Raw genomic sequence first — 25,703 nt, forward strand, 5'->3', positions numbered from 1 at the left:
AACAATCGGGAGATGGATGAAATTCACCCTATGAAATTCCCTGATTGAATACCTTGCAAATACCTTGTGGCTGACTAAACGTCAGCAGATAAACCCATCAAAAGCAGCCGAAACTAGGGCTTAAAAAGAGGCGTAAACAAATTGGTTAAAAGAATTGAGCGGATAGCTAATGAGGAGGGTTCCCCTCAGCTCAATAACGCTCCTTTAAAGCTTCTCGTCCTTGTTTACAAATCCCTCCATGGCCCTCGCCCCCTCCCTATCTCTGTAATCTCCTCCAGCCCCACAACCCCCCCAAGATGTCTGCGCTCCTCTAATTCTGCCCTCCTGACCATCCCTGATTATAATCGCTCCACCATCGGTGGCCGTGCCTTCTGTTGCCTGGGCCCCAAGCTCTGGAACTCCCTCCCTAAACCTCTCCGCCTCTCTTTCCTCCTTTAAGACGCTCTTTAAAACCTACCTCTTTGACCAAGCTTTTGCTCACCTGCCCGAATTTCTTCTTATGCGGCTCGGTGTCAAATTTATCTGTTTTTGTCTAATACCACCGCTGTGAAGCACCTTGGGACGTTTTACTAGGTTAAAGGCGCTATATAACTACACGTTGCTGTTGTTGTTGTTGTTTGCTGTTCTGATTGTTCAGAACAATCCCGGGTTGAGTTAGACCACTCCCTCCCCACCTTCAGTGTGATCCTCCACACTGAACCAGTTCTCTTTGCCTCACACGAGTGATTATTGAACACTAATAGCTGAGTCTGAAAGGGTTAATAATGCAGGCATCAAGGGAGATCTTTATAGGTATTGGCCGTGGTTCAGTGGGCAGCACTCTCTCGCCTCCGAGTCAGAATGGGTGTGGGTTCAAGTCCCACTCTAGAGAATTGATTACAGAATCCAGGCTGACACTCCCAGTGCAGTGCTGAGGGAGTGCCGCACTGTCGGAGGTGCCGTCTTTCGGATGAGGCGTTAAAGCGAGACCCCGGTCTGCTCTCTCAGGTGGACGTAAAAGATCCCATGGCTGCTACTTCAAAGAAGAGCAGGGGGAGTTATCCCCGGTGTCCTGGGGCCAATATTTATCCCTCAACCAACATCACTAAAAAAACAGATGATCTGGGTCATCATCACGTTGCTGTGTGTGGGAGCTTGCTGCGTGCAAATCGGCTGCCACGTTTCCCACATTACAACAGTGACTTACACGTCAAATAGTACTTCATAAAGCGCGTTGGGACGCCCTGAGATCGTGAAAGGCGCTATAGAAATGCAAGACCTTTAAAAAAAAATGTTCCTCAGAAACGATTGAATAGTGGTGTTACTCCACCGGACTGGAAGTGTTCTTACTGACATTCTGTTCCACCCCACATCCCCCCCCCCCCCCACAAGCCGCCCCTCTCGCAACATCCTGCGGATTATCGCCAGCCATCTTGCGCACTAAATTAATCGAAGGCTTTGCGAGTGCAGAAGGGAAAAAAAAAAGTCTCAAATCCAACTCAAGTCGGGCTTATCTCCCAGCTGCAGCTGTCTGTAAAGATTAATGAGTTGATCTCGCTGTCTCCATGTCCCTCCGTTGCCAGGATGGGCTGTGCCCTCGTCTGGTGCCGGTCAGAGAGCGGGGGGGGGGGGGGGGCGGGGGGAGGGGGCGATTTCTGAGCAATGCAGGGGCCTCAATGAAAAAAGGCAAACATTGTTCCACAGGGGAGGCGACAGTACATTTGTAAAATGTGATATATTCACAGAGCACAGCACACACAGCTCCTAACATGGCAGGCAGCTCTCTCGGAAGCCTCCGGAAATCTGCCTGGTTCTGTTTATTATTAACCCTGCACTTGCAGTACACAATACGTCCACATCCACAGTGTGGCGCTACCAACATTACAAGCTTACAGACATTACATTTCTCCCTCCTTAATGAAGAAGTTATTATAACAAACATCATACATAACTTTCATGTTTATACATAACACAGGATATAAACTTTTTTTTTTTTTCCATATTTACAAATTCAACTTTACCACTTGTTTTCTGTGTCGAAGAGGATACCTTCGCTCCCGAACAGAACCTTCCAAACATGGTGTTGAATCTAAACTCATTCGAGGCTCATTCTGAGGAATGTTTTCCTCCACGGAATTTCCTTGATTTTCATTTGAACTCACTCTAACTTCAGGCTCTTTGTTTTCCTGACTTGGACTCAGATTTTCATTCTGATTCTCTCCTGGATTTGTTTCCAGTACATTGGATTTAGGATTTGCTACCGGTCTGTGCCGAATTGTGTAGTCATAGGCGTTTAACGTAAGTGCCCACCTCTGTATGCGGGCCAATGCATTCGCATTTATGGCCTTACTGTCGGCCAAAGGGGACGTTAGGGGTTTGTAATCTGTCTCCAGCTCAAATTTCCTGCCAAACAGGTACTGGTGCATTTTTTTTTACCGCATATACACATGCTAGCTTTTCCTTTTCTACCATCCCATAGCCCCTTTCTGCCCGGGACAGACTATTGGAGGCATAAGCTACCAGCTGTAGCTGACCATTGACATTCACATGCTGCAACACACACCCGACCCCATAGGACGACGCATCACATGTTAAAACTAGTTTCTTACACAGGTCATATAACGTTACAGTTTGTTGGAGCATAACAAGTTGCGTGCTCCATCAAAAGCCCTTTCCTGGCTGTCCCCCCAGACCCAATCGCGACCTTTGCGTAGGAGCACGTTTAGTGGCTCTAACAGCGTGCTCAATTTGGGAAGAAAGTTACCAAAATAGTTCAGGAGCCCCAGGAACGAACGCAGCTCCATCGTGTCACGGGGCCTGGGTGCTCTCTGGATCGCTTCCGTTTTGGACGCAGTAGGTCTGATCCTGTCTGCTGCTACCCTCATCCCCAGGAATTCTACCTCTGGAGCTAGGAGGACGCACTTCGCCTTTTTCAGTCGCAGCCCTACCCAGTCCAGTCTGCGTAGCACCTCCTCCAGGTTGTGGAGGTGTTCTTCAGTATCGCGACCCGTGATGAGGATGTCGTCTTGAAAAACCACCGTCCCTGGAATCGACTTGAGGAGGCTTTCCATATTTCGTTGGAAGATCGCGGCGGCCGAGCGAATCCCGAACGGACATCTGTTGTACTCAAACAACCCCTTGTGTGTCGTGATGGTGGTCAGCTTCTTCGACTCACTCGCCAGCTCCTGGGTCATGTAAGCTGAGGTTAGGTCCAATTTTTTAAAAAGTTTGCCACCGGATAGCGTCGCAAAGAGGTCCTCTGCTCTCGGTAGCGGGTACTGGTCTTGGAGTGACACCCGATTGACGATGGCCTTGTAATCACCACATATCCTGACCGACCCATCCGCCTTGAGCACCGGCACGATCGGGCTCGCCCAGTCACTGAATTCGACTGGCGAGATGATGCCTTCCCTTAGCAGGCGGTCCTATTCGCATTTTATCTTTTCTCGCATCACGTACGGCACTGCTCTGGCCTTGTGGTGTACTGGCCTGGCGTCCGGGTTTATGTGAATCACTATCTTGGTCCCCATGAAAGTGCCGATGCCGGGTTGAAATAATGAGTCAAATTTGTCCAGGACCTGTGAGCATGATACTCGCTCCACAGAAGAAATTGCATTGACATCGCCCCATTTCCAGTTCATGACAGCGAGCCAACTCCTCCCCAGTAGTGCGGGACCATCCCCCGGGACAATCCAGAGTGGCAACCTGTTCTCCTAATCTTTGTGGGTCACGACTACTGTGGCGCTGCCTAGCACCAGAATGATCTCCTTTGTATATGTCCGTAGCTGTGCATCAATCGGCAATAATTTTGGCCTCCTGGCCTTGGACACCCTCAACCTTTCAAACTGTTTGTTACTCATCAAGGACTGGCTGGCCCCCGTGTCCAGCTCCATTAATACTGGGATGCCATTGAGAAGCACTTTCATCATTATCGGTGGCGTCCTGGTGTATGAACTGTATATGTGCTCCACATGAACTCGCTGAACTTCAGCTTCCAGCGATTTCCCCCAGTATTCATTTGGCCTCGTAGGGCTTACATCGGGCCCGCCCTCCTCGTACATCAACCTGGCTGCAGGCTTCCTGCACATACGCGCCAAGTGACCGCTGACGTTGCAGTTTCTGCAGGTATATTGCTGATAGCTGCAAGCTCTGGCTGGGTGTTTGCCTCCACACCTCCAGCATGAGCTGGAGGCCCCATTGTTGGAAACAAAAGGTCCATTACCAGTCGATCGTCTCTGACTGTCTGTGTAACTGTCCTTAAGCGCACCATTAACAGGTATTGATGGCCCCATTACTGGCCGCATTGTCCCTTGTGATGGCATGAATCGCCGTTCAGCTAGCCATTGTCTCTGTTGAATTCCCCCTTTGGGATCGACTACATGCTGGGGCATGTCCGATTGTCCTTGTCTGCCTAGAGAACTGTGTGCCGCGTTAACAATGTTGACTCCCTGGTCGTTTGCCGCATTTGAGCCAAGATTTTTGTCATACATCATTCTGGTCTTTTCCTCCCCTGAGATAAGTGTCTGGGCTATCAGAGCCGCCGCTTTCAAGGTCAAGTCTTTGTCTCAATCAGTTTCCTGAAAACCCAGCGTGCCTGATGCCCTCAATAAAAAAGTCTCGCAGCATCTCCGCTCTGCATGCATCTGGGAACTTACATAGGCTCGCCAGTCGGCGGAGGTCTGCCACGAAGTCTGGAACGCTTTGCCCTTCTCGCCGCCGGTGCGTGTAAAACCGGTGTCTCGCCATGTGCATGCTGCTTGCCGGTTTAAAGTATTCCCCGATCAACTTACTGAGCTCTTCAAACGTCTTGTCCGCCGGCTTCTCTGGCGCTAGAAGGTCCTTCATCAGGGAGTACGTTCTGGATCCACAAACCGCCAGGAGATGAGCGCTGCGTTTGTCGGCCGAATCCTGCCCCAACCATTCCTTAGTGACAAAACTTTGCTGTAGTCTCTCAATAAAGTCGTCCGAATCATCACCAACACAGTATCTCTCTTCTGTGCTGCTAGTGGCCATGCTCGCGTGGTTTAAATCCCAGTTTCTTGATGCCAATGATATGCCCTTACTATACAGTATAAATGCACACGAGGCCCATACTTGAGAGAAGGTCACTCTGTGACCAGTTACTTTTATTACCAAGACCTCAAGTGATGAAGGTGGGTGGAGCTTCCCCTTTTATACCTGAAAGTCCAGGTTAGGAGTGTCTCCCACAAGTTCACCCCCTTGTGGTCAATGTTCTCAAGGTGTACAACTTAGGTCAGCTTATACATGGGTTACAATGATAGCTGAATACATGACCAGCTCTGCTGCACGGACCTAGTGCGCACACATATCGCAGTGTGGGCTGGGCCCGTGCTGCCTCTGGGTCCTCAGCTCTCTGGGCCCCGTACCCTCATTTGCCGCACCTCCGCTACGATCTCTCAGTGCTGAGAGACCTGGATGAGCTGCAGCTCCAACAACACTCAAGAAGCTCGACACCATCCAGGACAAAGCAGCCCGCTTGATCGACACCCCATCCACCACCTTCAACACTCACTCCCTCCACCACCGGCGCCCCCTGGCTGCAGTGTGCACCATCTACAAGATGCACTGCAGCAACTCGCCAAGGCTTCTTCGGCAGCACCTCCCAAACCCGCGACCTCTACCACCTAGAAGGACAAGGGCAGCAGGCGCATGGGAACACCACTACCTCCACGTTCCACCTCTTTAAAGACGCAACACCTTCAGGAAAATGTGTCGTCGACATAAGAACATAAGAATTAGGAGCAGGAGTCGGCCATTCGGCCCCTCGAGCCTGCTCCGCCATTCAATGAGATCATGGCTGATCTTCGACCTCAACTCCACTTTTCCGCCCGATCCCCAAAATCCCTCGATCTTCCCTCGACTCCAAAAATCTATCGATCCCAGCCTTGAATATACTCAGAGACTGAGCCTCCACAACCCTCTGGGGCAGAGAATCCCAAAGGTTCACCACCCTCCGAGTGAAGAAATTCCTCCTCATCTCCGGGGAGTTAACCCCGGTGATCTGGCCACTATCAACATCAGATTATCTGGTCATTATCACATTGCTGTTTGTGGGAGCTTGCTGTGCGCAAATTAGCTGCTGCGTTTCCTATATTACAACAGTGACTACACTCCAAAAGTACTTAATTGGCTGTAAAGCGTTTGGAGACCTCCGGTGGTTGTGAAAGGTGCTATATAAATGCAAGTCTTTCTTCCCTTAAAGGGACACACACCTACGTGCCCCTGTCCTTCTAAAACAACACGTTCTCTGAGCAGCAACAGCTCAGGTGACTCGCTAATACCTACATCTGAAAAAATGTATTAAAAGTCTTGCGTATTATATGAACCTACAGCAATTGTCACACTCCATGCCTCGAGCAGTTTCCCCCGTCACACTTTCCTGCTCACAGTTAAGTTACAAACTGGCCTGTTGTTGGACTCGCCACGCGCACACTGCCACACTGCAGATTGCGAGCTTCACACCAGAACGCGAGGTACCCAAGGGAGTGACTGCACGGTGGCATTTATAACTGAGAGCTTCACGCAATGTCAGAAACCATCGGAGCTCTTGGTCAAGAGCCCGGAAGTGATGCGCGTGGGTTGTAACATAAATAAAGGGGTTAATCTTCGCCTTGTGACGAGAGGGAGCGACTTCAGGCAAGTTCGTTAGGCGTTTGTACGTCAGGGTCATTTCATGGAATCATAGAACGGTTACAGCACAGAAGGCGGCCATTCGGCCCATCGAGCCCCTGCCGGCTCTCGGCAAGGAGCACCTCAGCCAGTCCCACTCCCCCCGCCCTTTCCCCGTAGCCCGGCAAGTTCAGAGCCAAGAAGTTTAGAAGCGTCAACTGAATCCTCAGTCAATGTGGTTGCGCGCACGTGAGGGGAGGGGCGGGGGGGGGAGGTGGGGGAGGGGAAATTCGTTCAGCCATTTTGTTTTTACTGAAGGGGGGCTGCGTTTTCACGATGGCCGCCGTTTGTTTGTACAATTTACGGGGTACAGTAGCGTAGTGGTTATGTTACTGGACTAACAACCCAGAGGCCAGGACTAACGATCCAGAGACGCGAGCTCAAATCCCACCAGTTTAATTCAGTTAATAAAATAAAGCCGGAATAAAAAGCTAGTATCAGTCGTGGTGACCATGAAACTACTGGATTGTCGTTAAAACCCATCGGGTTCATTAATGTCCCTTTAGGGAAGGAAATCTGCCGCCCTTACCCGGTCTGGCCGATATGTGACTCCAGACCCACAGCAATGTGGTTGACTCTTAACTGTCCATCGAAATGGCCCAGCGGGACACTCTTAGGGTTCGATTTTGCCCGAGCCCGTAATGGGCAATAAATGCTGACCTTGCCAGCGATGCCAACATCCCGTGAACACATTTTTTTTTTTAAAGAGAGAGCACGTGCCGGATCTCTGCAAAAGCTCTTCAGCTAATCCCAGCCCCTACCCCACTGCGCCCTTTGCCCTTTGCCCTTTCCCCTGTAGCCCTGCAAATTCAAAGCCATCAAGTTTGTCAGCGTCAACTGAATCCTCAGTCAATGTGGTTGCGCGCACACGTCAGGTGGAGAAGGGGAAAATCTTTCAACCATTTTGTTTTCACTCAGGGGGGCCGGGGGGGGGGGGGGAGCGGGGGGGGGGGGAGGTGATCAGCTTTTCCAGGATGACCACCATTGGTGGCATAATTGTAAAACCGAGAAACTCTCGCAGTTTCCGCGTCACAATACGGTCATTTCTTAGCAGTGCTTACCCAGGTCCTCGAGTTCAGAGGTCATGGATTTTGAGCGGAGGGCGATGGCGGGCGGAGTCAGGCGTTTGGTCTGCGTCGTGACTGCAATAAAAAAAGATTGGACGCGTTTATTTGCCACAGCAACATGCTCCGATTGGCTCCCCCGTGCTCACGCGGCCCGATTGCTGATTGGTCGCACTGCGCATGCGCGACTGGATCGAGCACGCATGCGCCGAAAGGGGGCGGAGGCCAACGCGCACGCGCAGAAGGACACAAGAAAGTCGTGGCAAATAATCACTCCGGAAAAGATTTCACCCGATCGCAATGATCTCGGCCGCTGTTCCCAGAGGCCGAGAAACTGAGCGACATCGGGCCAGCCAAACATTGGGAAGCAAACAGCACAGTAAAACAGGGTTGTCAATCTTCCGGGAGTCCCCAGGGATCAAAGACCGACCTCCAACCTATCAGTGCGAGCGAAAACCCCAAGAGAAAAATTCCTGGAGCTTCACGAAAATTTAAATGAAAGAAAATTCTTCTTTAACACTTTTCGTTAACTCGTCATAAAAATATCAGAGTAAGGGGAATAAAAGCTGGCGGTGAAGAACCGCCCAATTGGGTGAGCACAAGTCTATTCACGTTCTGATTGGCCGGGGGAAGGCGGGGCGCCGGGAGGATGGACCAATGGCGTGAGTGCGGGGGGGGCGGGAGGTCATATGATGAAACCTGGGTTGTCAAGTGCGGTGCAATGCCTCAGGATGTGCTACGATCCACTTGCCAAGAGATTGTTTTGCCCTGAAGGTAGACCGCTGGGGGCATCAAGCGGCCCGTAGATGGCCATCCTTCACGTGGGAGCCCGGGGCAGTGGGTTGGCTATTCGCCTGTGGAAGGCGGCGCGAACGAGCCTCATCACTCGCGCGATCACGCGTTGCACTTTTCCAGCGGGGGGTGGTGGAAGAGGGGGGGGTGGGTGTCGGCGGCTAGTGATCGGGTCAGGGAAGGAGCTCTGGCTGACTTTGCCACACCTCAACCTCTGTCCCCCGCCAGGAGTCGGGAAGGAGATAAGTCCGCACAAGACCGGGGATCGGAGCTGGGATGGCCCTGGTGTATGTGGCACATTGTGAGCCATTGGTGGGGGATGGGGAGTTTGGGGAGGGGGTGGGGGGGGGGGGGAGGGGAGGGGAAAAGGGCAGAAGAATTCTCGCAAAGCGCCTGTCTCTGAGGGGCCCACCACGTCCTACCTTTCTTTCTGGAAGCCTCCTCCATGTCGGGGTTGCGGGTTACCATGACGACCTTGAGCATGAGGTTGTTGCCGCCCTGCCGGATCATGTTCACCACCTGCCGATGCCCCACCTTCACCACGTTTTGCCCGTTCACCTGAAAGCAAAGACAGACATGGGCACTGAGCGCAGGGTGGGCGCCTGGACCAGAAAAGCGTAACCCCCCCCTCCCCTCCCCTACCCTACCCCCCCCCCCCACCCCACCTCCAACCCACGGCACGCACAATCGCCAATCTACCGCCATGGTGAGATGGTGGTCCGGTCGAGGGGAGGAGGTTCGAGCTGGCACTGTGTGATATCTTTAGTCATGGCTACACACCGCACGCGCACTGCAAGATGGCTCCCAACAGAACAAAAGGATAGTGTGCAGGTACAGCAAGTGATCAGGAAGGCCAAGGGTATCTTGGCCTTTATTGCAAAGGGGATGGAGTATAAAAGCAGGGAAGTCTTGCTGCAGCTATACAAGGTATTGGTGAGGCCACACCTGGAGTACTGCGTGCAGTTTTGGTTTCCATATTTACGAAAGGATATACTTGCTTTGGAGGCAGTTCAGAGAAGGTTCACTCGGTTGATTCCAGGGATGAGGGGATTGACTTATAAGGAAAGGTTGAGTAGGTTGGGCCTCTACTCATTGGAATTCAGAAGAATGAGAGGTGATCTTATCGAAACGTATAAGATTATGAGGGGGCTTGACAAGGTGGATGCAGAGAGGATGTTTCCACTGATGGGGGAGACTAGAACTAGAGGGCATGATCTTAGAATAAGGGGCCGCCCATTTAAAACTGAGATGAGGAGAAATTTCTTCTCTCAGAGGGTTGTAAATCTGTGGAATTCGCTGCCTCAGAGAGCTGGGGAAGCTGGGACATTGAATAAATTTAAGACAGAAATAGACAGTTTCTTAAATGATAAGGGGATAAGGGGTTATGGGGAGCGGGCGGGGAAGTGGAGCTGAGTCCATGATCAGATCAGCCATGATCTTATTGAATGGCGGAGCAGGCTCGAGGGGCCGTATGGCCGACTCCTGCTCCTCTTTACAAAAAAGAACTGCGATCACATGACCTTGCCACGTGATCTTTTATTGTTATTATACCAGTAGTCCACTAGGTGGCGGTCTATTACAGGCACCTCCCAGCAGCTCGCAGCCAACAGGTTTCCATACAGGGGGCGTCGCAATTAAAGGTAGTCGCTTGAAACGAATGCCAGGCAGAGCCAAGTCAACGGGTCTGCACTTGAATGAGGGATGGGTTAGATTATGAGCAGCGATTGCATAAACTAGGCCAGTGCACAGCATTCCATCACACTCCTGACTTGTGTCCTGTAGCTTGTGGAAAGGCTTTGGGGAGTCAGGAGGTGAGACACTCGCCGCAGAATACCCAGCCCCTGATCCGCTCTTGTAGCCACAAGTTGTGAAAGCAATGCTATTGGTCATGCTCGGCCCTGCGCTCTCCCCTTAACCCTCGCCACCCAACCAGGCAACAAGCCAACCAGTGCATGCGGAAAGCAAGCGCAGGCAGCGGAAGGAGCGTGCGGCAAACCAGTCCCACCCACCCTTTCCTCCAACCACTGTCTGTCCCACCTGGGACACTGTACAGCCACCTGAGAACTCACTTTTAGAGTGGAAGCAAGCCTTCCTCAATTTCGAGGGACTGCCTATGATGGTAATGCACGCCCATCCGCAGGGTAATGTTTTTGCTTCATGGGTTCTTTGCTTAAGAATTCATAGCAACTCATTGCTATTGAGAACTAGTTGGTTTATCAGCAAAAGGTTGAACAATCACACGACACGTTACCAGTTCATCCACCAGGCTCACAACCACCTGCCCCATCGTGGATCCCCCGAACCCAACTGGCTGGGGTTTTATTGAGTCTTGTGAACATCATGTGACTGACTAAGCCACTCCCAACTCAACAGCTCGATAGCTCTTCCTCTCCTCCTCTCTCTCAAGATGTTGATTTAGTCGGCCTCCTCTTTGTCTCCCGGAGACTCACTGTCTCTCTGGTTGCAGGCCGGCAAGTAGATAGCACTCGCAGCTCCTTCCTCCACAGACTCACAGCTCCCAGGTGGCTAAGCCGCTCCCACTCAACAACTCTACAACTATTTTACGTTGAAAGCATAAATCAAGTGCCCCCTTATTAAAGGGAGGCACTGAAACCGACACATTAAACTTTTGATAGTAAACTTAATTCAAATTCAAATTTGGTTGCCGGGGGTGATGATGCACTAGCCTGGTCACAGGGGCATACATAACACCCGGGGCATTGACCAGACAACAAAAACACACAGGCATTCAAAAGGTTAACATTAATCCTCCCCACGGTTCATTCTCACCAATACAAAATAAAGCGCATGATCGCATTGTTGTTTGTGGGAGCTTGCTGTGCGCGCAAATTGGCTGCTGTGTTTCCCACATTACGACCCTTCGGAAGTGTTTGATTGGCTGTGAAGCGCTTTGGGACGGTGAAAGGGGCTGGAAAAATGTCTTTCTGTCTTCAAATGCAAATTGGAGGAGTGGGGGGGGTAAGAGCAAAATAGAGCAACTTCACCCCCTCCCTCCCCCCGCCACCCCCACCCCGAGAATGGTTCAGATTTAAGCCTGGTGAATTGCATATTCTTCCCAACGTTTCTTGTCCCCGATGGGAATGGCGAAGTGGCTCATTATGCCCTACGTTGAATTTATTGCTTCTTTCCCACCCCCCCCCCCACCGGCCCCCTTTTAATTTGCCGCAGCACTTAATTCCCTTTTTGCGAGGCGTTAGACCTGTCAGATCCCGCGGCCCGCCGGGTTGAAGACAGTTAAAAGCAAAAGCCCTGTCGTAATTTCCCTGAGCCTGTTCCCAGCGTGCGCTGAACGTTCACGGAGCAGCCTCAGGAGCTAATGCTTTTGTCGAACTGATTCCCCGGGAGGCGACGCTCTCACGCATTGCAAGGCCAGCTTTACTGGCTCGCGTTCCAAACTAATCTCCTCGACTGTTCCCCCGTGCAGCCCCACACGTCAGCCTCTCCGTCACCTGTCTGCCCATCATCAAGGTCCTGTGGAGAAATGAAGTGAGATTTGCCTCATCCTTGCAATGGAGTCAAGTGATATGACGTCCGAATGTTGTTCAGATCTTGGGGTAGCACATAAGAAATAGGAGCAGGAGTCGGCCATTCGGCCCCTCGAGCCTGCTCCGCCATTTAATACGATCATGGCTGATCTGATCATGGACTCAGCTCCACTTCCCCCCGCTCCCCTTAATGCTTTCTCCCTCATCACTCAAAAATCTGTCTATTTCCACCTTAAATATATTCAATGACCCAGCCTCCACAGCTCTCTGGGGCAGAGAATTCCACAGATTTACAATCCTCTGAGAGAAGAAATTTCTCCTCATCTCAGTTTTAAATGGGCGGCCCCTTATTCTAAGACTATGTCCCCTAGTTTTAGTTTCGCCTATGAGTGGAAATATCTTCTCTGCATCCACCTTGTCGAGCCCCCTCATAATCTTATAAGTTTCAATAAGATCAGCTCTCATTCTTCTGAACTCCAATGAGTAGAGGCTCAATCGACTTAACCTTTCCTCATAAGTCAATCCCCTCATCTCTTGAATCAACCGAGTGAACCTTCTCTGATCTGCCTCCCATGCAAGTATCCAGTGAATGTACGTGCCTGTGCATGTGTGTGCATGTGCATGCGAGTGTGCGAGAGAGTGAACATGAAGGGGGGGCGGGGGGGAGAGACCAAATGTGCACGTATGTAAAGTACCTGTGAGTACACGTGAGACTGGGAGAATACCGTGTAAGTGTGTACATCTGTGCCTGTGATTCTATCAATGGTAGAGTTGCCAAACCTCCAGGATTTGTTTCGTTATTCGTTCCCAGGATGCGGGCGTCGTTGGCAAGGCCGGCATTTATTGCCCATCCCTAATTGCCCCTTGAGAAGGTGGTGGTGAGCCGCCTTCTTGAACCGCTGCAGTCCCGTGTGGTGAAGGTGCTCCCACAGTGCTGTTAGGGAGGGAGTTCCAGGATTGTGACCCAGCGACGATGAAGGAACGGCCGATATATTTCCGAGTCAGGATGGTGTGTGACTGGGAGGGGAACGTGGAGGTGGTGGTGTTCCCGTGCGCCTGCTGCCCTTGTCCTTCTAGGGGGTAGAGGTCGCGGGTTTGGGAGGTGCTGCCGAAGAAGCCTTGGCGAGTTGCTGCAGTGCATCTTGTAGATGGTACACACTGCAGCCAGGGGGCGCCGGTGGTGGAGGGAGTGAGTGTTGAAGGTGGTGGGTAGCGTGTCGATCAAGCGGGCTGCTTTGTCCTGGATGGTGTCGAGCTTCTTGAGTGTTGTTGGAGCTGCACTCATCCAGGCAAGTGGAGAGTGTTCCATCACACTCCTGACTTGTGCCTTGTAGATGGTGGAAAGGCTTTGGGGAGTCAGGAGGTGAGACACTCACCACAGAATACCCAGCCTCCGACCCGCTCTTGTAGCCACAGGTTGAGAAAGCGGTTAAAAAAGCTGACAGGATACTGGGCTTCATAAATAGAGGCATAGAGTACAAAAGCAAGGAAGTTATGATGAACCTGTATGAAACACTGGCTAGGCTCCAACTGGAGTATCGTGTCCAATTCTGGGCACCGCACTTTAGGAAGGATGTGAAGGCCTTAGAGAGGGCGCAGAGGGAGATTTACGAGAACGGTTCCAGGGATGAGGGACTTCAGTGACCTGGATAGACTGGAGAAGCTGGGGGGTTGTTCTCCTTGGAGCAGAGAAATTTGAGAGGAGATTTGATCGAGGTGTTCAAAATCATGAGGGGTCTGGACAGAGTAGAGAGAGAGAGAAACTGCTCGCATTGGCGGAAGGGTCAAGAACCAGAGGGCACAGATCCATCTGTTCAGTTCCTATTGGGCTGAATGGCCCGTTTCTGTGTTGTAAATATTTTGCAGACGATGGTTTCTGCAGGAACTTGTCCAATAGTCTATAGTGAGCAGATTTGGCCCTCACTCTCTGGAGTTTAGAAGAATGTGAGATGTATCTCATTAATACATACAAGATTCTGAGGGGGCTTGACAGGGTAGATGCAGGGAGGATGTTTCCCCCTGGGCTGGGGAGTCTAGAACCAGGGGTCACAGTCTCAGGATAAGGAGTCGGCCATTTAGGACTGAGATGAGGAGAAACTTCTTTACTCAGAGGGTGGTGAATCTTTGGAATTCTCTGCCTCAGAGGGCTGTGGAGGCTCAGTCGTTGAGTATATTCAAAGCTGAGATCGATAGATTTTTGGAGTCGAGGGGAATAAAGGGATATGGGGATCGGGCGGGAAGGTGGAGTTGAGGTCGAAGATCAGCCATGATCTCATTGAATGGCGGAGCAGGCTCGAGGGGTTGTAGGACCTCCTCCTGTTCCTAATTCTTATGTTCTTATGCAAGGACCATCTGTAGTAAGGCCGAAAAGCACAGGTTCAAACTGGTCAAAGGTTTGGTGAAAGGTTTAAGACGTGTGTGAGGAAGGTTCTGTTCCTCCAGCGTGCTCACCACATCGAATGCACGCCCGGGTAGTGTGGTGGAGGTGAAGCACTCTACAATTTAGCATGTCTGCCGTGGCTCAGTGGGCAGCGCCCTCGCCTCTGAGTCAGAAGGTTGTGGGTTCAAGTCCCACTCCAGGGACTTGAGTACAAAAATCCAGGCTGACACTCCCAGTGCACTGCTGAGGGACTGCCGCACTGTTGGAGGTGTCGTCTCTCGGACGAGACGTTAAACCGAGGCCCCCGTCTGCTCTCGCAGGTGGATGTAAAAGATCCCACGGCACCATCTCAAAGAAGAGCAGGGGAGTTCTCCCTGGTGTCCTGGGGCCAATATTTATCCCTCAATCAACATAATAAAAAACAGATAACCTGGGTCATTATCACACTGCTGTTGGTGGGAGCTTGCTGTGCGCAAATTGGCTGCAGCGATTCCTACATTGCAACAGTGACTACACTCCAAAAGTGTTCCATTGGCTGTGAAGCGCTTTGAGACCTCCAGTGGTCGTGAAAGGTGCTATATAAATGCAACTCTTTCTTACACTAAATTAAGAAGTAGTTGGATAATGCGAAGGGCTAAAGGCCTTGCTTGCGGCCCTGTGATGGAAAGTCACTGTAGGGTTGGGCAGGCTTTTGTTTATCTTGACCTTGACGGTGATTGAACTTGAATTTCTGGAACTGAAAGGGTTAATAAGGCAGGAATGAAGTGAGGTATTGATATTATGTCAGCTGTGGCTCAGTGGGCAGCAACCTCGCCTCCGAGTCAGAAGGTTGGGGGCTCGAGTCCCACTCCGGGAAGTTGAACACATAAATCTAGGCTGACACTCCCAGCACAGTGGCTCTATATCCTTTTTATAATATGGCGACCAGAACTGTACGCAGTTGTGAGAGGAGGGCACGGGTCTAAACTACTAAAAGGTAAATGCAGGACTGATATAAGGACATTCTTCTTCACATGAAGAGTAGGCAAAACATGATGGACTTTCCAGAGAGTAGAACGTGAGATCCCTGGATTCTTTCATGAACCCATTGGATGTGGTAATGGAGGGGGGCAGAGGGAATGTTAGGATCTCTGGGCATGGATTAATTAAGATGGGCTGAACGGCTTTCCTCATCTGTAATTATCTCGTGCACTTGACAAGACTGGTAACCTGGGTGAAGGGCCCCAAAGGTTGCCGTGGAAACGAATCTCCAGCAAGGGTCAGGAGAGGAGGGAAGGGCTTGAGCGAAGGCTAACTGGAGACAACAGGAAGCAAAGGGAATGAACAAATCCACCTCCACCTCAACACCTGGAGTACTGCATACAGTTCTGGTCTCCTTATTTAACGAGGGATATACTTGCATTGGAGGCTGTTCAGAGAAGGTTCACTGGGTTGATTCCTGAGATGAAGGGGTTGACTTATGAAGGAAGGTTGAGCAGGTTGGGCCTCTACTCATTGGAGTTTAGAAGAATGAGAGGCGATCTTATTGAAACGTATAAGATTCTGAGGGGGCTTGACAAGGTGGATGCAGAGAGGATGCTTCCCCTTGTGGGGGAATCTAGAACTAGGGGGCATAGTTTCAGAATAAGGGGTCGCCCATTTAAGACAGAGATGAGGAGGGTTGTAAAGATGTGGAATTCTCTGCCCCAGAGAGTTGTGGAGACTGGGTCATTGAATCTATTTAAGGTGAAGATGGACAGATATTTGAACGATAAGGGAGTGAAGGGTTATGGGGAGCGGGCGGGGAAGTGGAGATGAGGCCAAGATCAGATCAGCCATGACCTTATTGAATGGCGGAGCAGGCTCGAGGGGCCAAATGGCCGACTCCTGCTCCTATTTCTTATGTTCTTGTATGTCTTCGATGGGTTCTAGTGGAGACTGAAGCAGTCGTTCTTGATGAGTGTCCTCTGTGCAGCTGTCGTTCAAAAATAGCTGAATGTTTTATGCCAAGCATTCACAGAGCCTGATGGGAACCATATGCCGTGTGCAGTTTAGAGACGGGAGCAAGATCGGGTTCCATCGCGAGCGCCATTACTCAGTGTCAGGGTGGGTGCGGGGACAGTGAGCTGAGGCACAGGAGAGCACAGGCCCAGAGCTTTCCGACACTCCCATCGCGCAGCTGCAACCCGAGAATCAGCCGCACTGCAGACTGACGCAATCCACTTCCTCCGCACGCAAGCTCGAAAACCCAAGACCCATTCTCGTTGATAGCGCTTCCCCCATTACCCATCCTGCCGTCGGTGTTAGCCAGTGGCTCAGTGGCCGGCACTCTCGCCTCTGAGTCAGAAGGCTGTGGGTTCGAGTCCCCACTCCAGGGACTTGAGCACATAAATCTAGGCCGACGCTCCCATGTGCAGTGCTGAGGACGTCCGAGTAGAGCGCTTGCTTTGGGAGTCTCGTGTCCGGCCTGCGGACAATGTGGCCCCGCCCAATGGAGCTGATCGAGTGTGGTCAGTGCTTCAATGCTGGGGATGTTGTCCTGGTCGTGGTATCTGTCCCACCTGTGACTGGGACTGTGGTTCTTGTATTGGAGTCATCTAAGGACTTATATTGAGAGTGGAAGCAAGTCTTCCTCGATTCCGAGGGACTGCCTAAAATGATGAGGAGTGCTGAGGGAGCGCCACGCTGTCGGAGGGGCAGTACTGAGGGAGTGCTACACTGTTGGAGGTGCCGTCTTTCGGATGAGACGTTAAACCGAGGCCTCGTCTGCTCTCTCAGGTGGACGTAAAAGATCCCGTGGGCACTATTTCAAAGAAGAGCAGGGGGAGTTATCCCCGGTGAGCTGGGGCCAATATTTATCCCTCAATCAACATAACAAAAAAACAGATTATCTGGTCATTATCACGTTGCTGTGTGTGGGAGCTTGCTGTGCGTAAATTGGCTGCCGTGTTTCCAACATTACAACAGTGACTACACTCCAAAAGTACTTCATTGGCTGTAAAGCGCTTTGAGACGTCCAGTGGTCGTGAAAGGCGCCATAGAAATGAAAGTTCGTTCTTTCTTCACCTCTGCCAATGACGGCCCGACTCTCGCTGGTCTACGCTTTCACAGATGCCAGTGGCGACCACTCTGCCAACATTCACCCCCGCACCCCCGGTGAACCTAGACGGCTGAGCGTCAATGGGTCTATTCAGCCATGGAATACATCGCAGCAAAGCCAAATCCCGAGTGAAGGGTGCCGAGACCGTCTGCGACCTCCCCTAATGCGTCCCGGCTGAGTATCTCTGACTCGGCACCGACTGGGGAAATTGCACTAACGTTGAAGGCGCTATACAAAGGCAGGTTGTTGTTGTTGTAGTCGTACAACATCCCAAGGTTTCACAGGAGAGTTATTCTTGTGTATTACTTGTCCGGTAACATGAGTACGACCGTACTCAAGGATCATCATCATAGGCAGTCCCTCGGAATTGAGGAAGACTTGCTTCCACTCTAAAAATGAGTCCTTAGGTGGCTGAACAGTCCAATACGAGAGCCACAGTCCCTGTCACAGGTGGGGCAGATAGTCGTTGTGGGAAAGGGAGGGTGGGACTGGTTTGCCGCACGCTCCTTCCGCTGCCTGCGCTTGGTTTCTGCATGCTCTCGGTGATGAGACTCGAGGTGCTCAGCTCCCTCCCGGATGCACTTCCTCCACTCAGGGCGGTCTTTGGCCAAGGACTCCCAGGTGTCAGTGGGGATGTTGCACTTTATCAGGGAGACTTTGAGGGTGTCCTTGTAACGTTTCCTCTGCCCACCTTTGGCTCATTTGCCGTGAAGGAGTTCCGAGTAGAGCGCTTGCTTTGGGAGTCTCGTGTCTGGCCTGCGAACAATGTGGCCCTGCCCAGCGGAGCTGATCAAGTGTGGTCAGTGCTTCAATGCTGGGCGAGGACGCTAATGTTGGTGCGTCTGTCCTCCCAGGGGATTTGCAGGATCTTGCAGACACATCGTTGATGGTATTTCTCCAGCGACTTGAGGTATCTACTGTGTACATGGTCCACGTCTCTGAGCCATACAGGAGGGCGGGTATCACCACAGCCTTGTAGACCATGAGCTTGGTGGCATGGATAGTAGCACATTAAACAGCCACAAAGAATGCGTGTCATTTTGAAACCTGGTTGTTAGCTTGGAGTTGAGGGCAGAGGTTTTTTTGAATCCCCCTCTTAAAGAAAAACAATCGATTCTCTAGAGAAAGAATGGGCCCAAATTTCGCCCCCTAAAGGCTGGAACCAAGAATGAGTCCTGTAATATATATACCTGAACGTCTTGTAATACACATCCTGATTCATTATTGAGCAATCAGCCACTGTACCTATTGTCATATTAATTCATTGATTATTTATCAGTACAAATGTTCTGAAATCCTGACATTGGTAGGGGTTGAGTTGGGAGTGGCTTAGCCAGTCACGTGATGTTCACAAGACTCAGTAAAACCCCGGCCAGTTGGGTTCGGGGGATCCACAATGAGGCAGGTGGTTGTGAGCCTGGTGGATGAACTGGTAATGTGCGGTGTGATTGTTAAACATAGAAACATCGAAAATAGGAGCAGTAGTAGGCCATTCGGCCCTTCAAGTCTGCACCGCCATTCAATATGATCATGGCTGATCCTCTATCTCAACACCATATTCCCGCTTTCTCCCCATACCCCTTGATGTCTTTTGTGTCTAGAAATCTATCTATCTCCCTCTTAAATACATTCAGTGACTTGGCCTCCACAGCCTTCTGTGGTAGAGAATTCCACAGGTTCACCACCCTCTGAGTGAAAACATTTCTCCTCATCTCGCTCCTAAATTTCCTACCCCGTATCCTGAGACTGTGTGACCCCTTGTTCTAGACTTCCCAGCCCCGGGGGAAACATCCTCCCCGCATCCAGTCTGTCCAACCCCGTCAGAATTGTATACATTTCAATGAGATCCCCTCTCATTCTAGTGAATACAGGCCTAGTCGACCCAATCTCTCCTCATACGACAGTCCTGCCCTCCCAGGAATCAGTCTGGTGAACCTTCGCTGCACTCCCTCTATGACAAGTATATCCTTTCTTAGGTGAGGAGACCAAAACTGCGCACAGTACTCCAGGTGCGGTCTCACCAAGGCCCTGTATAACTGCAGTAAGACATCCTTGCTCCTGTACTCAAATCCTCTTGCAATGAAGGCCAACGTACCATTTGCCTTCCTAACTGCTTGCCGCACCGGCACGTTTGCGAACAAACCAACTAGTTCACAATAGCAATGTGTGTTGCTATGAATTCTGAAGCAAAGAACGGGCAGGAAGCAGATACATTACAGGTCCCTCCTACAACCTGTATCGGGGCATCGCTGCAGTAGCAGCTCGACTCACGACAACAACCAATGACGAGCGAGCCACAGGCGATTGGCGGGAGGAAAGGTCCAAGCACTAACCTCAATCAGGAAGTCCCCCATGCGAAGTCCGGCTCGCCATGCCACTCCTCCCTCGTCCACTGACTCCAGGTACTGCAGTGCCGGGAAGGCCGGAGTTGGTGTGAACTCCTCGATAGGCGTCTGGGCTGCAAGCACACGCACATCAAGCTCGATCAAGTCAAGTTCCGCGGGGAAAAACCTCCATCACAACAACAACAACACCACTTCGCATTTATATAGCGCCTTTCACCTCGTGAAACGTCCCGAGGCGCTTCAACAGGAATGTCACGAGTTTAAAAAACAATTTCACACCGAGCCGCATAAGCAAAAATTAGGGCAGGCGACCAAAAGCTTGGTCAAAGAGGTCGGTTTTAAGAGGCGTCTTGAAGGAGGAGAGAGAGGTGGAGAAGCGGAGAGGTTTAGGGAGGGAGTTCCAGAGCTTGGGGACCCAGGCAATAGAAGGCACGGCCACCGATGGTGGAGCGATTGTAATCCGGAATGCTCAAGAGGGGCAGAATTAGAGGAGCGCAGACAATTCGGGGGGTTGTGGGGCTGGAGGAGATTACAGAGATAGGGAGGGGGCGTGGGCCATGGAGGGATTTGAAAACAAGGATGAGAATTTTAAAATCGAGGCGTTTCTTAACCGGGAGCCAATGTAGGTTGGCGAACACAGGGGGTGATGGGTGAGCGGGACTTGGTGCGAGTTAGGACACGAGGCAGTGAGCACAGGGGGTGATGGGTGAGCGGGACTCGGTGCGAGTTAGGACACGGGGCAGCGAGCACAGGGGGTGATGGGTGAGCGGGACTCGGTGCGAGTTAGGACACGGGGCAGCGAGCACAGGGGGTGATGGGTGAGCGGGACTTGGTGCGAGTTAGGACACGGGGCAGTGAGCACAGGGGGTGATAGGTGAGCGGGACTCGGTGCGAGTTAGGACACGGGGCAGTGAGCACAGGGGGTGATGGGTGAGCGGGACTCGGTGCGAGTTAGGACACGGGGCAGTGAGCACAGTGGGTGATGGGTGAGCAGGACTCGGTGTGAGTTAGGACACGGGGCAGTGAGCACAGGGGGTGATGGGTGAGCGGGACTCGGTCCGAGTTAGGACACGGGGCAGCGAGCACAGGGGGTGATGGGTGAGCGGGACTTGGTGCGAGTTAGGACACGGGGCAGCGAGCACAGGGGGTGATGGGTGAGCGGGACTTGGTGCGAGTTAGGACACGGGGCAGTGAGCACAGGGGGTGATGGGTGAGCGGGACTTGGTGCGAGTTAGGACACGGGGCAGCGAGCACAGGGGGTGATGGGTGAGCGGGACTCGGTCTGAGTTAGGACACGGGGCAGCGAGCACAGGGGGTGATGGGTGAGTGGGACTTGGTGCGAGTTAGGACACGGGGCAGTGAGCACAGGGGGTGATGGGTGAGCGGGACTTGGTGCGAGTTAGGACACGGGGCAGTGAGCACAGGGGGTGATGGGTGAGCGGGACTTGGTGCGAGTTAGGACACAGGGCAGCCGAGTTTTGGATCACCTCTAGTTTACGTAGGATAGAATGTGGGAGGCCAGCCAGGAGTGCGTCGGAATAGTCAAGTCTAGAGATAACAAAAACATGGATGAGGGCTTCGGTCTTCGGTCTTCCCAATATTCAATTGGGAAGTACTGGATGTCGGACAAGCAGTCTGACAATTTAGAGACCGAGGCAGGGTCGAGAGAAGTTACTTCCAAGCTTCAGGAGAGTGGTGGGATCGGGGGGGAAGAGGGGGGTGTGGAAGGGGAGAGAGGTACTGGCACTCAAGGCTCCAAGGATCAACTCTGGCATTTTACCCGGGAGGGCTGATTTATACAAACGCAAAACACTGTGGATGCTGGAAATCTGAAATAAAAACAGAGAATGCTGCAACACTCAGCGGGTCAGGCAGCATCTGTGGAGAGAAACAGAGTTAATGTTTCACGTCAGAACTGGAGCAAGTTCGAGATGTAACCGGTTTTTAAGCAAGTGTCGGGGCAGGGAAAGGGGGGGGGGGGGAGGAGGAACAAATAAAAGGGGAAGGTCTGTGATAGGGTGGGAGGCAGGAGAGATTAGAGAGACACAAGGGACGATGGTGGAGGGTAAAAGGAGATAGCAATGGGACAAGTTAAGAACCAAAAGATGAGTCCAGATAGGGTGTAACTGGCAGAATCACCACCAGCTGCCGTGGGAAGGAGAAAAACAGAAAAATAGAAAAAAAATACGGGCCGAGGTTACGATCTGAAATTGTTGAACTCGATGTTGAGTCCAGAAGGCTGCAAAGTGCCTAAACGAAAGATGAGGTGCTGTTCCTCGAGCTCGCGTTGAGCTTCGTTGGAACAGTGTAGGAGGCCGAGGACGGAGAGGTTAGGGTGGGAGTGGAGCGGGGAATTAAAGGGACAGGCGACCGGAAGCTCGGGGTCGCGCTTACGGACTGAACGGAGATGCTCCCCAAAGCGGTCACCCGCATCCGCAGTATTTGGCTTCAGTACGTTTAGAGTGTGGTCACTGCTGTAATGTGGGAAACGCGGCCGCCAATTTGCGCACAGTCTATTTCCAAGTTCTGGCGAAAGGTCATGGACCTGAAACATTAACTCGGTGTTACTCTCTCTCCACAGACGCTGCCTGGCCCGCTGAGTGTGTCCAACATTGTCTGTTTTTATTTCCGGCCTGTTCGCTATCTGCTGCTGCCGCAGAACTGAGCAGTTGCAATAGAACAATTGGTGAAAACAGAATTAGATACGTGCACTGCGCTCACCAACGGCACACTCGGGCTTTGAGGATGCTGGGCATTTGTCACTAGTTCCTGAATCTTTCTTATTTTTGATATTTTGTTCACAACTTGACAAATGGAATGGAATGCTTTCTATTTTAGACATCATCAGACATTCCCAGGGCAGGTACAGCACGGGGTTAGATACAAAGTAAAGCTCCCTCTACACTGTCCCATCAAACACTCCCTGCACAAGTACATCATGGGATTAGATACAAAGTAAAGCTCCCTCTACACTGTCCCATCACACACTCCCAGGGCAGGTACAGCACGGGGTTAGATACAGAGTAAAGCTCCCTCTACACTGTCCCATCAAACACTCCCTGGACAAGTACATCACGGGATTAGATACAAAGTAAAGCTCCCTCTACACTGTCCCATCACACACTCCCAGGGCAGGTACAGCACGGGGTTAGATACAGAGTAAAGCTCCCTCTACACTGTCCCATCAAACACTCCCTGGGCAGGTACAGCACAGGATTAGATACAGAGTAAAGCTCCCTCTACACTGTCCCATCAAACACTCCCAGAGGCAGGTACAGCATGGGGTTAGATACAGAGTAAAGCTCCCTCTACAATGTCCCATCAAACACTCCCAGGGCAGGTACAGCACAGGGTTAGATACAGAGTAAAGCTCCCTCTACACTGTCCCATCAAACACTCCCAGGGCAGGTACAGCACAGGATTAGATACAGAGTAAAGCTCCCTCTACACTGTCCCATCAAACACTCCACAGGTACAGTTGGACCTTGAGTAAAACTCATTCTAACTTGCCTCTCCTTGAGAAACTTGCCAATTCAGACCTAGAATTTCCTCCAAACAAGTTACACCGCTGTTGGCCGATTGGTGGGAAAATGTGGTACGTCCTTTCGAGGGAGTCACACATGAGTTTCCTGGTCTGTTAATTTCCATTCCCATTGGTGCCGGCAGTGAGGGAGAACCAGTGTCAGTAGTTGAACGAGCTGGAAAATATCACTGCAGCCTCTATAAAGACACACGGGCCCGCGCTCTACAGCAGCAGACAGGGGGTCAAGCAGGCGAGAAGCAACCAAGACAGGACTCTTTCCCGTCACACTCTAATAACTTCACTGCATGCTGTCGCAATATTTTTATTACACTTCAACAGAATTGTGGCCAGCCAAGCACCACAGCACTCGGGATCCAGCAGCGGCCTGGTATAGTCCAGCGGAGAAGGATGCACACCTTCACTCGCTCACTCATGTGCTCCCGGGGCGGCATTACTTACATTATTCGGCCCAGAAACAGGTCATTCGGCCCAACCAGTCCATGCCAGCGTTTATGCTCCACTCAAACCTCCTCCCATTTTTCCTCATCTAAATCTATCAGCAAAACCCTCTATTCCCTTCTCCCTCATATGCTTGTCTAGCCTCCCCATCATAGGCAGTCCCTCGGAATCGAGGAAGACTTGCTTCCCTCGTAAAGTGAGTTCTGAGGTGGCTGAACAGTCCAATACGAGAGCCACAGTCTCTGTCACAGGTGGGACAGATAGTCGTTGAGGGAAAGGGTGGGTGGGACTGGTTTGCCGCACGCTCCTTCCGCTGTCTGCGCTTGGTTTCTGCACGCTCTCGGCGACGAGACTCGAGGTGCTCAGCGCCCTCCCGGATGCACTTCCTCCACTTAGGGCGGTCTTTGGCCAGGGACTCCCAGGTGTCGGTGGGGATGTTGCACTTTATCAGGGAGGCTTTGAGGGTGTCCTTGTAACGTTTCCTCTGCCCACCTTTGGCTCGTGTGCCATGAAGCAGTTCCGAGTAGAGCGCTTGCTTTGGGAGTCTCGTGTCTGGCATGCGAACTATGTGGCCTGCCCAGCGGAGCCGATCGAGTGTGGTCAGTGCTTCAATGCTGGGGATGTTGGCCTGGTCGAGGACGCTAACGTTGGTGCGTCTGTCCTCCCAGAGGATTTGCAGGATCTTGCGGAGACATCGTTGGTGGTACTTCTCCAGCGACTTGAGGTGTCTACTGTACATGGTCCATGTCTCTGAGCCATACAGGAGGGTGGGTATTACTACAGCCCTGTAGACCATGAGCTTGGTGGCAGTTTTGAGGGCCTGGTCTTCAAACACTCTTTTCCTCAGACAGCCGAAGGCTGCACTGGTGCACTGGACTAGATGCTTTTTGAAGTGTAGTCACTGTTGTAACGCGGCAGCCAATTTGCACACAGCAAGCTCCCACAAAGAGCAACGTGATAATGACCAGATCCTATGGCACTATTTCAAAGAAGCGCAGGGGAGTTATCCCTGGTGTCCTGGGCCAATATTTATCCCTCAATCAACATCACACTGGACTATATCCTCCCCATAGGATTACACAGGATATACGACATAAATTCAGGTCTGGAATATAGGAACATAAGAACAGAAGTCTATTCAGCCCCTCGAGCCTGCTCCGCCATTCAATTAGATCATGGCTGATCTGCAACTGAAGAGGCAGAAACTTTCACCACATTTAAAAAGTACCTGGATGTGCACCTGAAGTGCCGTAACCTACAGGGCTACGGACCGAGAGCTGGAAAGTGGGATTAGGCCGGGTGGCTCTTTGTCGGCCGGCGCGGACACGATGGGCCGAAATGGCCTCCTTCCGGTGCTGTGAATGTTTATGATTTCTATGAACTGCTCCTGGCCAAAGGTAGGCCTGCGGATCAACATTGTTCACAATGGCGGTGTCCCTCACTCTGCCAACTCTACACAACGTCTCGGAGGAACACACACACACACACACACACACACACACACACACAGTGCACTGACTCAGCTCACCTTTCGCCCCTCGAAGCACGAATCCAAAGCCTTCGCTGTCCTTTTTCTGCAGTAGTACTGTTTTTTCTTTGATGATGTAGTCACTGGCAAAGAGCAAGAAAACAAAAACACACACACGGGCGTTAACAGCTCTTCCAGAAAGCAATTTCATTCCTTTCCAATTTACTTCTGTCCGCTCCCGCCTCATTCCCCAGGCAGGGGCCTTAATCCCAGGCTCTGCCAGGCACACTATGACCTCTGATCATCAGGTTTCTCAGACAGCAGAGCGAGCATCAGACCTACCTCCACTCGCCCCAACCCCCCTCCCACTCCGCCACCCCTCACCTCCCCCCGCTCCCCCCCACTCCCTTACCACCAC

At 51.7% G+C, this 25,703-nt stretch overlaps 1 protein-coding gene across 1 annotated transcript in view; it reads right to left on the minus strand.

The window, feature by feature from the left end:
* Positions 1–25,703, minus strand: part of LOC139230291 (SH3 and multiple ankyrin repeat domains protein 1-like) — a 323,258-nt gene that overhangs the window by 54,057 nt on the left and 243,498 nt on the right. The window contains 4 exon segments of the mRNA XM_070862120.1: positions 7,731–7,811; positions 8,948–9,083; positions 19,824–19,948; positions 25,346–25,428. Of these exon segments, the coding sequence (XP_070718221.1) occupies positions 7,731–7,811; positions 8,948–9,083; positions 19,824–19,948; positions 25,346–25,428 (425 nt within the window).

The sequence above is a fragment of the Pristiophorus japonicus genome, chromosome 19 (assembly GCF_044704955.1).
Source record: "Pristiophorus japonicus isolate sPriJap1 chromosome 19, sPriJap1.hap1, whole genome shotgun sequence".
NCBI classification, from domain to species: Eukaryota; Metazoa; Chordata; class Chondrichthyes; family Pristiophoridae; genus Pristiophorus; species Pristiophorus japonicus.